The following is a 12,949-nucleotide window of genomic DNA, read 5'->3' as shown; positions in this document are numbered from 1 at the left end:
ACGTTTTATTCTGGTACTCCCCCCCCGCCCAACTGTGGAAAGCCGTTGTACTACACCAAGCGTAGTCTGTAAATTATAATATTATACTGCTAAGGAAAAGCATACATAATATGGACATTGTTAAATAGATTATGATCTGGTTGCGACATTCAGAGTGTGCCATTTCTATTTCCCATTCAAATTGTGTTACGTAAATTCAACTGTCTCAAGCAAAGCACAGACTATGCAAATAGACATTACCGATATCTTAAAAACACTTCACAATGTCTTCAGGCCACTAGCAACGGCCAGCTCCAGTCCATACAAAACATTTGTTCTCAGAAACGGAACAAAGCGGTTCAGTACCTCTCCGCTGGAGGACCCCAGCAGGATGTCGATGATGAAGTCGTTAACAGAGGGCAGGTTGTAAAAAGATGCTGCCAGAGGAGAAACAGAACACACACTCAACGATCTGCTGGCCCTGGAGCACAGGGTCAGCCAACACTGCGGCTATACAAACTAGCACATACAAGGGAATGATACAACACAGAGCCTCGTCTTGTCTGTAGCAGAACAAAGCATGTCCATGTAATAACCAATGGCCTCTTTCTGCTGGGCAGTGCTGCAAATGAACAAATAGAACTTCTTTCTGCTTTTTTTGGTACTTTGTGCAGACACATATTTGCAGTGAATCTAATCTATCTCAGAGTCTGCAATAAATTGAAATGCATATATTTTAAAACGATACACTACACATCAACTACAGGGATTCTTTATGGCTGATAGCCCAAAAAACAACTTGGGTTTATGTGTGCGTGTGTAGTCTTACAGAGCTGCTGGCAGCGGAGCTGCAGACAAGTCACCAGAAGTGACAAAGCCTCCCGGGCGATGATGGTGTCTTTGATGGAGACGCTCTGTTGTCTCACGCATATCCCAGCATGCAATGCGGTAGGAGTGCCCTCGCCCTCGCTGCTGGAGCTGCAGTTACTTCCTGGAAATTGTAAACATGCCCAAGAAAATCATTCGCTTGGATCCGTGTGTGATTAACTATAATCTTGGCTGCATAAGCAGTAGAAGCCTGATCTGCAGGATGTTTGTTCTGCCATGACATCTGCTGACAGTAAAAGAAACTGAAAAAACATTTAAAACATACGAGTGAGAAATAAAACCACACCTGACCACTAAATTCCACTTTGATGCGGCTCTCTTACCTGTGCTGCTCACTCTGGTGCGAATGCCCTGAGGGAGCAATGAACTGTGGCTGTCTCTGATTGGCTGAGGGCTGCCCACTAGGTCTAGTCGCCCAGCCGCAGCAGCCCAGGTCAGTCTCATGAAACAGGCCACAGTGGAGGTGTAGTCACCCACCTCCATTGTCTAGGATCAAAACACACCAATTTAGACACCTTTCATTCTTCACCACTCATATTATATAGAAAATTCTTCGATATCCATTTCCAGTGTTCCCGGTGCAGAATGTACCATTTTTCTGGTGGTGGGGGGACGGGGGTAATAGGATTGAATTGTAATCAGTCAGCAGGCCTACTTTCCAAATGTACAACAAATGTTGAAAGCTATGTTTTTGATTCACGGTTGTCATTATCTTTTGTATACTTCTAAGTGTCAAAATCAGCATTCACACAATTGTGGCAACTCCAAGTTAAGGTTAACTTATCAAAGAACTTGGCATCAGCAAGTTCGCAAAGGTAAATATTTATTTAATACCCGCGTCCAAGGGCCTATGGCGCATATACAACATTGTTCATTAATTCGCTCCTATACAACGAAAGTACTCAAAAGTATCACAAAATTGTTGTGGGCCATAACCATGGCGCTAACACATCCCGCTCTTTCTTAGAAGTCAGCCCAATATCAGAAAGTGTAAGAATTTCCGCTGAAACAGCTGGTTCACTGGCTCTTCGGTATCGGCAAGTACCGATGTAAGTACCGATTCCACTACAAAAGGTGGAATCGGTGCATCTCTAGTGTGTTATAAGTACTTGGATGGCCACTCGGGCTGCAGGGATGATCTCCTCCACCCGAATCGAGGAGCGCTCAGAGAGGGACATCTGCCTGTAGGAGGATTTCTCTGGGGTCCCGCATAGAGATAGCTGCCTGCCGGCCCGCCCCGCGTTCCGGAACGGCCTTGACGACAGCGCATCGCCGTCCCTGAGGTTGTCGTCGTCCAATGAGGCAGGCATGCTCTGGCCCACCAGGAGGAACCTGTCCAGAGACACTGTCAGCTCAATGGACAGATGTGGCCATCAGGACACAACGCTGAACTCTGCAAGTTCTGTTATATTTTTGAATGAGTTAAAAACTTATATTATGTTAAACAATTTAATAAAAAGTTTGGGTACCTGGCCAGCTGAAGACAGATGGAGTAGACTCCTTGTCTAGTCTCATAGTCCACTTCTGAGGGGATGGAATCCCTCTGCATTACGTTCACCACCAGACTGCAGGGATAAGAGGCGGACATATACTCGGGCTGTTCTTATCGTCCTTGGTGCACCCGTGCAGTCAATTAGAAGAACAAATACAGCTACAAATGCATTGCTGCTCCGATTATTACACAGAATTACACTGTGAAATATCACCTTCAATACCAAACAGTATTGCATTGAAGAACTTTTCTCCAAGGTTCAAATAGAATAATTGTTATAGGGACTAGTATATGTTGCTGCTATGGGTTGTTTGGTTACCTGAGGCCTCCAGCCTTGAGGAAGTTCTCACAGAACGACTTGACACTGGTCTTGGCCATCTCATCGTCAGATGTGGGCATCAGCTTGGAGCTCAGCACCTAGCGTGTGAGATATTGAATAAGCTGACGGATTCAACCACAACAAAAACAACAACATGGAGGTGTAGGAAAGGAACCAGTGTCCTATCTTCTTGAAAGACAGATTACTTGGCTGCAGGGAAGATTTTTTTTGATAAAACCATGTAAATTTGACATTAGCAAACTATCGCTATAAAACCATTGCCCTCTAACCCCCCCATCGCAAAAAAGCCAAACCACCAGCTAAAGTTACTGTGTGCTTTCTTTATTACTGCAAAAGTTACCTATGCAAATTCCAGCTCTGAAACAAAAGCGAATACGCTAGTCTAGTCCGCTAGTATGCTAAAAACAGCTACCTCTTAAGCGAAATGCAAATCCTCCTGACAAATAATCACATCATCACATAAGCCAGCGTTTCCCCCAGAAAATATCTTAGCCAAGGTGGTCAAGGAGCGGGGTGGGGGGAGGTTTTGCCTCGGTTTCAATTCCATTCAAAAAGCTAACCCTATGGTACGACCATTGTTGTAAACAGTATTACCAATGCATTATTTATCTTTATTTTTTATATCTGATGAAAGTATTTTTTCTTTCCCTATGAGAGTTTTCTACTTTGTTAATCCATAGTAATTAAAAAATATTTATATAAAAAAAAATAATACATATATATTATTATTATTATTATTATTTATTTATTTTTACACATTGGTAGTCAAGGCAGGACCCTGTTGTTGTTAAGGCGGCTGCCTTAACCATACAGTGCTGGGGGAAGCACTGCAAGCTGTGCGTGCACTTTAGTAGAATATATAGACATATGTATAGACAACAGACGGGTTGCAAAAATGCATGACAGCAGCAAATCTAATCTCAACAGTAAAGCCTTTGGTCCTTGGTTGATCGCGACAGCTTTTGATCAATTCAAGAGCTTTGGTTTTTCATAACCAATATTGGTTCTGGGGTGGGTCTTGATTTCATATTAACTCCTACCTCCTCACTAGCGGTTGTGAAGTAAACCAAATGCCGCATCATAGGCTAATATACAGTTTATTAGATTTGTGTCCGTCACAGCTGGCGGACCTTGTCATAAAGTTAGCAATAACAAAGCCCACCCATTTAGAGAGAAGATAGGATATGTCAATTTTACTGTCATTTGAGGTCTCAATGAATTAGCATTTTCCAACAGCATTCTTATAGGCTGCCGAAGGGGTTTCTTTCATTTAACCCTTCAAGCTCCAAGACAAATTGAATAGGCCGTTTGGAAGTTTTGTTACCTCAGAAACTGTTATGTTTAGGATGTTTCTGTAAAATAATGAATTAATTTCATTGAAGTGTCATTGTTGGAGGTGTGTGTGTGTGTGTGTGTGTGTGTGTGTGTGTGTGTGTGTGTGTGTGTGTGTGTGTGTGTGTGTGTGTGTGTGTGTGTGTGTGTGTGTGTGTGTGTGTGTGTGTGTGTGTGTGTGTGTGTGTGTGTGTGTGTGTGTGTGTGTGTGTGTGCATACCTCAAGGTTGTAGAGCACCCTGAAGGTGGACATGCCCGGAGCGGAGGACCTGAACAGCGACTCGAGGATCGAGGCGGCACTGGGCTGGTGCTGCTGCTTGGAGGACATGGATGGAGAGCGAGATCCTGCACTCTGACCCAGCGTGAAGAGGGTCTTCTGCATTGAACACACCAAGACAGGAGGTCACGTGACATGGGGAGGAGGGCAGTGAGAGACATTATACAAGTTATACAACATCCAGCTGTGATTAAAAAAAGAAAATAAAGAAAAGGCAGCAGAGTTTCTGTAGCTGCACAGCTGTTCCTCATTGTTTATAGACAGGGTTATTATTGTTATCCACGTCATCATCATCATTATTATGCATTGCTTTTCTCTTATTAGCAATCCAGAGGCCATGCTCTCGCAACCAATATAAAAAAGGGAATTTTAAGTTATTCCCCATCTCCTCAGATAAAGCAACATGGATGACGTATAGGCTGATGGGATAGAGAACTAAAATCATGATGGCAGAAAGGAAGTACCTGGTGACTCCAGACGCTGGACTCTTTGGGAACAAAGTTGTCCAAAGCATCCTGCACCTCAGGGTCTGTTGGTATTAGCAGCAGCAACTTCCGCACCCGCAGAGTGATCCTGAGCGCGCGTGAGCACACACACACACACACACACACACACACACACACACAATCCTTATGCTGACTCATACCCTTGTTGCCAGGCGTTCTCAACTCCCACCGGTCCGCCAAATGAGCGTAATTGGGAAGCGAGAGGGCGGGACCATAGGGAGGGAGAAACAACCGTTTCAGTTTCATGGGTTTAGCGGCGAGAGGGGGGAGTAAGAGGGTTAAATACGTTTCCATGTTGTTACATGTTTCAGATATTGTTTTGTCAAATTGTTAATCTGAAAACTCTGTTCTTATTGTTCTCGTTTTGGAGACTGTCTACTGACGTAGTCCTACACAGCTCATAGGTAGTAAGAGAACTGAGATTGAGTCGTGGTAGATCAGGATAATAATGCTATAATTCATGACCATCCCTCAGCCAAGCTTGTTCTTGGCAAAAACAGATGCATTCATAAGTAGGGTGGTTCTCTCACCTGGATTCATCCAGATTAGCCAGCTGGTAAAGCATCTCAAACACGTTGCACACCAAAGCCATCACCACTCCAGGCAGAGATTTCTCCTTTGGACAGAAAAACACAAACAAAACTCACACAAAGCCAAAGGGAATTCTTGTCGTTTGTCACACACGACTGAAGCCTTTATAAAAATTAATGGCAGAGTTATATGACAAAGCCGGGGGAGACGTTGCAACAAAGCTCCTTGTGCTTGAAGGTAGCCTGCATCTCTGTGTGTGTGTATCTGTGTGTCTGTGTGTGTGTGTGTCCGTGTCTATGTGCGCGTTTGTATGGATGTGTGTACCTGCTCCAGTGCGTAGGCAGAGTTGAACACGGCGGAGCTGGAGCTGCTGGAGGCCGAGGTGGAGGACTCTGAGCTGCCAGAGGGTGTGCCAGTGCTGGAGCTCTTCACCGTTAGGCTCTGCTCGTCGCTGAAGCCCAGCTGGGAGAGCAGCTTCTGGTCCCGGTTCATCGTCAGCTGGACAGAGGAGGGTGAGGGGGTTGGTATTATTGTTTCACCTTGCAATTTGTTGTGGCGCCAAGTTTCATTATGTTCATAATGTCATGTTATTGTTAACTTTTACACTATTGTCCTTCTCTGTAACCCAATATTAAATTGTATTTTTTTTAACATTAACTAAAGCAATAACAACAACAAGAATCCTAATAATTACCACGCTGTCGTTGGCAAAGATCTGGACGTTGTCCACAGGGCAGCTGAGGTGCTCAGAGATCTTCCATCTGACGCTCCCTATGGTCTCATTACTGTGGGCCTGCGGGGATCACAAAGCATGAGGACAGCCCCTCCCTGCGGTGCGCACTGCCTGACATTGAGGTTGTGTGTGTGAGTGAGTGAGGGCCATACCTCCAGGGTGAAGGTGTCTTTGGTGGACTCGTAGGTGACATGAAGGGTCACCGGGTGGCCATTGAACGAAGCGCCGTGAGGTAGGATAGTGCGAGGGACAGAGTACTGATCCTGTGGAGGAAACACCGCCCCATGTTAAGCGTCACCTCGTCAAAGAGTTTGCCAGAACCAGACAAAGGAATTAGAGTCCCAACACAGGACGGTCTTCAACATGGACCTATAGCGTACCTCTATAGTTAGGACGTATCGCTCCGCCAGAAGAAGCAGTCTCTCAATGATCACAAGCTTTGTGGACCTGCACAGAAGTACAACGACATGATACAGCAGATCAAGGATGCAATGATTCAGTCAGACAAAACACACTGTACAATGTTTTAGTAGAATTCTTCTGCAATAAAGGAGTAATCATCAGCAGGGAATAAGCTTTCTCACTCAGCATGGTGAGCCCTGTCCATATTTGATACATATTCCTGACAGTTAGTATAGAGCTTTTAATATCTTATGTTCCTACCCAGACCCGCCTACTGTGTACCTGGATGGAGACTGCACGGAGGTGGCCACCGTAGGCATTGCGGTGGCTGTGAGCATCTTTGTTGCCCTGGTAACAGCATGTGTCAAGGTTGGCCCGCCAAGAGCAGAGCTTGCCGCCTGAGGGAAAGAGAAACGTTAGAAATATCATCAAGTGTTTATATTGAAATCGTATCAGGCCAACCTTTAAGAGCTTTGGTACAATGACCTACCTCGAGCCGTTTGTAACAATCAGCTATGAACTTCTTGTGCAAAGACACAGAGTCCTATGGGACAGAAAATGAGAAAATACATTTAGAAAACCTGTGTCAAGCCCATGTTAAGCAAGTCCACGAGTTAAGAACCACAGATAGAAGGCTGGACACACGATTCCAATCCCCCCCCGCCCCCGAACGCCACAGATGAATAACACTGACCTTCTTCATTTTAGGGTTAAGGTTGGTGTAGCTGTATGTAATTATGAGCTGGATAGCCTCGTTGGCGATCTCTTCATCTGGAGTCTCCATGGCGATTCGCCAGATAAAATCCATCCCGACCAGATCCAGTCGCTCCACACACTGGATTCACATAGTGACCAAGAGCATTGTCATTGAGTAGTCCACATTATTCATCATATTGTGGTTCAACATTAATGTTATACAACTTCATTATCATCAATAACAGACATAAGCATTTATTAAAAAATATTACATTAATAAAAATATATAAAGTTTTCAAGCAATGTCTTAGTTAAGAAATATGTGTCAGCTACAGAATCATTATTTGTTTCAAATAATTTATTCAAAAGTATTCTGTTAAGTCCATGAAAACCAAATCAATAAAAATGAAATTAAGCAGTAAAATGAATGTTAAAACACAACTGACCAGTTGCGTTCCCTGGCGCTTCAGGCGATGGTCACACAGGTTGACGTTCTCAAAAAAGGTTTTGAAGAGATTGAATCCTAGAAAAACAAGGGATGCAAAAATAAACAATTAGCTAGAAAGACATGCTCAACTATGTCTGTCGCTGTCGTGTCTTTTTCCACATACAATGTGGAAATGCTGAAATGCAATGTACACTCAATTTGTATTTTTGCGACCTATTCACGTTATTTAATGACATAGCCCCGTGGGGTGTGCGTCTACAGTAGGGCTGTTACGATACACCAACTCACGATTCGGTTTGTATCACGAATTTTGACCCACGGTTCGATACATCCCATGATTTATTTAAATTTAAAAAGCATTTTATTTAATAACAAATAATTTGGAACACTGAACAGAAAGAATACAATTAAAGTATAGCAAAATGAATAAATAAATAACCAAAGGTTGCAGTTGGAGGATGCTTGCAGGTAGGCAAAAACCCTCAACTAGTTTTGTGGTTTAGGCTTACGTATTTGAAAATATTAATGTCAAATAAATAATAGTCATTTGAATAGTTTGGTAGCACTAACCAGCGTTCCCACTAGAAAAAACGGTGCCGGTCAAAGTGACCTGCATTGGTTTTGTTTTCAGTCAAATATCCTATTATCGCTTCTTATTAGGCTATGTAGCTTAAACATTGTGTGTGTGAGTGACGTCAGCGAGTGAGTGGACGAGCGAGGAGAGCGGGCGGTAGCGTGTGAGTGTCTAGTGAAGAAACTAACAAGTCCAGTAGAATAAAGTACCAAGGACGTCAATAATCGGTGGCTGCTTCATTCTGCCCTATAAGCAGACCAACTGCCGGTCAAAGCACACAAAACACTAGAGACATGGATCACACAGGCTATTTTTGCGCGCTTGGCCCGATCTGGATAAAGTCGTTCATATCGCATATGAAGACTTTGCAGGCTATGGAGAAATGCAATCCTCCATAGCCACGGAGCGCTGTCATCACAGCGAGGGCATCTCGTCGCAGACTTACGGCATTGATAAGGGAAGCGGTGTCAGCAGACTATTATTTAGACAGATTATTAGCAAGTTTCAATCGGACAATTTGACCGGAGGGATACAATTTTGTCTGACATTTAATTGTTCCATTACCGGACAACGGAAACCCTGGCACTAACAGCTCATATCACGTGGCTTGATCTGGACTGGAAGGATAATGGGAGTTAGAAAGGGCGTGTCGCGCTTCTGCCATCTCACACCGTGAGACAGGTTCGTGGCTTTGAGTGTCGCGATTTCGGTTTCGATACACATATCGTTACAGCCCTAGTCTACAGAGTGGACCTCACCATTCATGGTGATCTCATAGGGCTCCAGTTTTAGGATCTTCTCCTTAAAAAGCTGCTGCTGGACATCACTCTCCAGGTCATGCTGGCCTTTGGTGAACCACTCAAAACACATCTGTGGAGCCATTTATATATACATCACTACAATGCATGACATATTGTAAACAATTACCTTGAAACTGCAGTTCAAGCACCAAATACATTCTAGGCTAGAATGTATTGGGGGGGCTTGGAGAGAAAGGCCTTGTTCAAAGAGGGTCTGAGCAGTACATAAGTACTGTACATTCTCTCTCTGTCTGTGTGTCTGTGTCTGTGTGTGAGCCAATATATGTTTGAGACCACTCCCGGCTCATATCGGGAAATCAATCTTGGTCAGTAACAGGTGCATGAATGCAACACTTTTCATTGACAGAGATGAGTATGCAGTGAGGGAGCACCGAAGTATGGTACGTTTTTTTGGGTTGTTTTCAGAATCTCAACTTTTCTGTTCTATCTATCTTTTCTGACTGTTTGATGCTCGCCCATAGCATGTATACCTCTCTGTCCTGCTCACAGACATCAGGGCCGGACACCAGGCACTCCCAGATCTCCTTGGCCCGGTTCCACACCAGGTAGAGGCTGGCCTCCTGAAGGAAGAAGGCCAGGAAACGCAAGTGGCCGTCCAGGTACTAAAACACAGAAGATCATCACACACATAGCTGTGTGTTTCCTTTTCAAAGCTTGTTCATGTTTGTAATTAATTGCAGTGTTGATTCATGCCCAAATCACACTTCTCCATCATGCATGCAAAGATCCATGTCGCTACTCAGAGAACGTACACTCCTGTCGCAGGTCAATGACTTTTACGAATGGGAGGAGGACATCTCCTTCCACAGCTTAGCAATGCATCGCCCTTCTCTGCGATTCTTCACAGCAAGTTATCAGTGATTGGCCGAGCAGGGTGGTTCTGTTGTGTTTTATATCCAACCGCCAGACACAATAATAAAATGAACCAACCTGGCAAGACCAACACTAATATAATTTGGTTGTGATTCAGCAACTTCTTTTCAGCAGCACATATGAATAATTTTGCAACCTAATTATTACTAAATTATTAAAATGTGAATGTATTATTTGTTATTTGTTATGGATATATAGATTTTTCAACATATCTACAATGGAGCAAACTCTTCCTGCATTTCCGTTTCAGGATTTGCTCGTCCTTGCATATTTGTCGAAGGAAATGCTATATTGCCCACTTACACACGTTAATATGATGTGGAAGATTAAATGCAGGTGGCTCTGCAAAAATTGGAAACGTGTCTGCATCCTGACGCAGCTCTTCACTAATGGTGTGTGTGTGTGTGTGTGTGTGTGTGTGTGTGTGTGTGTGTGTGTGTGTGTGTGTGTGTGTGTGTGTGTGTGTGTGTGTGTGTGTGTGTGTGTGTGTGTGTGTGTGTGTGTGTGTGTCAGACGGACCTCCTGATAGGTGTAGCGTCCGTCCACCAGGGTGCTGCTGGACAGGCCGTTGTTCCCGGCAGCAGTGACGGCCAGCCGGTGGCAGCACACCAGGGAGCCTGTGATCAGCTTGACGATCTCAAAGTTCTTCTTCAGGTCCTGGATGATGCTCTGTGAAGGAGGGGGAGGAGGAGGAGAAGGACTTATATATGCAATCAATACACAACGGGCCGATGGATTTCCAGCACATTATTATTGTCTTACTTATTACCTGAATAATGAACTTTATACCAGTGGGTCACGATCTTATATGACGATCTTTATATGGATTTATATGAAAGAATTACAAACAAGAAAGACAGTGGGAAACAGCGAAAAAAAAAAAAGTCTGCTCAAGCTCCCAGTGTGTACAAGCAAACACAAATCAAGTGAAAACATTATAATGGAAAACATTTGATGAGATGCATAAAGCGACCATAGTTTTGAATTACTCAAAAAAGACGATTATTACAGTGGCCAAGAAGAGTCACAAGCAAGTTATAAATTAGTGAGCATCAAAGGACAGAGACCATGGAACGGGCTGACTATTATTGCTGTCGGTCTTTCATTGCCTACACATCTGGAACAGGAAACTTCTTGCCCGTTTGAGAAGTAGTATTCCAGATTAAAATGTAAACCCATTTTTTTGATTCAACCAACAAGATTAGATAGATTGTAGATTATTTATTTCATCCCTTTCCACATTCTATAATGTATGGGTTTATAATAATAGTTAGCTTGTTTCGTAATTTGTGTCATAATTTGCACTTTACAACATCCGCAGGATCCGGCCCTTCCTCACAAGGGAAGCAGCTCAGCTTCTAGTCCAATCACTGGTCATCTCCCGCCTCGACTACTGCAACCCGCTCCTGGCTGGACTCCCTGCCTCAGGCGATTAAAACCTTGCAGCGCATCCAGAATGCGGCAGCGCGCCTCGTGTTCAACCTACCAAAGTTCTCACATGTAACCCCCCTCTTCCGAGACCTCCACTGGCTCCCTGTAATAGCTCGCATCAGATTCAAGATGATGGTACTGGCATACAAGGCAGTCGATGGAACTGCCCCTGCCTACCTCCAAGCATTAGTAAAGCCACACACCCCAGCTCAATCCCTCCGCTCAACTACCTCAGCTGGACGTCTGGTACCGCCATCGCTAAGAGCAAGCAAAGGTCGATCAGCGAAGTCACAACTTTTCTTTGTTTTGGGACCTCAGTGGTGGAACGAGCTCCCTACCGATGTCAGGATCGCAGAGTCGCTCACCAGCTTCCACAAAAGACTCAAAACTCACCTGTTCAGAGTTCACCTCGACTCTGCATAGAAACCAATGCACAGCCACCATTGAATGTTGTATGTCCTGGCACTTGTACATTGCACTTATTCAAGGTACTTAATTGTGTAGCATCTACAGTAGCTGCTATCATTGCTTTACACGGGGAATGGGTTAGCCTAGCGATTGTAATACTTGCACTTGGTTCTATGAACATCTTTACTGTACCGACAGATATATATTGTTTCACTTCTTATGACAAATGTACTTATTGTAACAAATGCACTTATTGTAAGTCGCTTTGGATAAAAACGTCTGCTAAATGCCCTAAATGTAAATGTAGTCCACATCCCTTCAGGCTCACTTCCATAAAGTTGTGGTTTCTTCATTTGTGTTGTGGTGTTGGCAGTTGTGTTGCAGCATTGGCAGTTGTGCTGCGGCTTTGTCAGTTGTGTACGCAGTTCATTTAACACATCTCAGCCACAATCTTCAATACAGTTTTTCACAAATATTTTAAAATGTGTCTATATCAAGAACAAAATCTCAGGTACCACCTGCAAAGCCCCATTGGTACTCGTAACACAGGTTAAACACACTGCGATACACTATGCAAGGAATACTGCATGGTGGAACAAGTAAGCTAAATCAAAAACACAGCCACATAGAGCAAGGGGGAGTGTGTTACCTTGTCCTGCTTCTGATAGGTCTGCTTGATGAAGGAGCGTGTAATCTCGTGGAGCTGCCGAAGAGCAGGGACAACCCAAACCGCCTGAGGACTGCTCTGTTGAGAAGCCTGACACACGCACACTCATGTCAACACATGGACTAAAGCCTGTGGCTGCCTTTGTACAGAATAAGTTAGAAAGCACACACATGGTGAAGGGCACAATCAGACATAAATTGGAAGGGTTTGGCAAAACTTAAAATAAGTCTTTAAGACAACACAGGGAAGTTATGATTTAGTCTTTGGTTGTTTGCTTGTTTACGTTTCTATTACCAAAACAAACCTTTGCCAAACCCTGGACATCTACAGTCCTGATGGGCCTCCATAGACCTTCCCATGGAACTCAGCGGAAGATAAATTATTGAACACCCTCAACCAAAACCAAGATCAACCACCCAGTGCAGTCGAAAGCCAGTGACCCGATTAGTTTAAAGAGCTTGAGATTAAATCATACACACACGCACACCCACCCAACCACACTTGCACACGCATCCACACCCACAGGTTAAATACTATATATAAATACAATC

The 12,949-nt window shown here is 43.9% G+C and overlaps 1 protein-coding gene across 8 annotated transcripts in view; it reads right to left on the bottom strand.

Annotated features, from left to right (window-relative positions):
* The window catches only part of usp24 (ubiquitin specific peptidase 24), a 50,490-nt gene that overhangs the window by 19,294 nt on the left and 18,247 nt on the right, over positions 1-12,949 (bottom strand). For 4 of the 8 annotated variants that reach the window (XM_079740115.1, XM_079740117.1, XM_079740119.1 and 1 more), the window contains 21 exons: positions 12,381-12,488; positions 10,412-10,561; positions 9,490-9,621; positions 8,957-9,068; positions 7,623-7,699; positions 7,175-7,315; positions 6,971-7,024; positions 6,742-6,878; positions 6,459-6,525; positions 6,231-6,341; positions 6,040-6,138; positions 5,670-5,843; positions 5,345-5,430; positions 4,773-4,881; positions 4,252-4,407; positions 2,679-2,776; positions 2,337-2,432; positions 1,977-2,199; positions 1,191-1,353; positions 809-970; positions 346-416 (listed from right to left, as the gene is read on the bottom strand). In XM_079740115.1, coding sequence (XP_079596241.1) covers positions 346-416; positions 809-970; positions 1,191-1,353; positions 1,977-2,199; positions 2,337-2,432; positions 2,679-2,776; positions 4,252-4,407; positions 4,773-4,881; positions 5,345-5,430; positions 5,670-5,843; positions 6,040-6,138; positions 6,231-6,341; positions 6,459-6,525; positions 6,742-6,878; positions 6,971-7,024; positions 7,175-7,315; positions 7,623-7,699; positions 8,957-9,068; positions 9,490-9,621; positions 10,412-10,561; positions 12,381-12,488 — 2,526 coding nt within the window. The remainder of the gene's footprint in view (positions 1-345; positions 417-808; positions 971-1,190; positions 1,354-1,976; positions 2,200-2,336; positions 2,433-2,678; positions 2,777-4,251; positions 4,408-4,772; positions 4,882-5,344; positions 5,431-5,669; positions 5,844-6,039; positions 6,139-6,230; positions 6,342-6,458; positions 6,526-6,741; positions 6,879-6,970; positions 7,025-7,174; positions 7,316-7,622; positions 7,700-8,956; positions 9,069-9,489; positions 9,622-10,411; positions 10,562-12,380; positions 12,489-12,949) is intronic. The other 4 variants (XM_079740116.1, XM_079740118.1, XM_079740120.1 and 1 more) reach the window with 1 other exon arrangement.

The sequence above is a fragment of the Pollachius pollachius genome (genome assembly GCF_949987615.1).
Source record: "Pollachius pollachius genome assembly, chromosome: 7".
NCBI lineage: Eukaryota > Metazoa > Chordata > Actinopteri > Gadiformes > Gadidae > Pollachius > Pollachius pollachius.
This window is presented reverse-complemented; position numbering and strand designations above follow the sequence as displayed.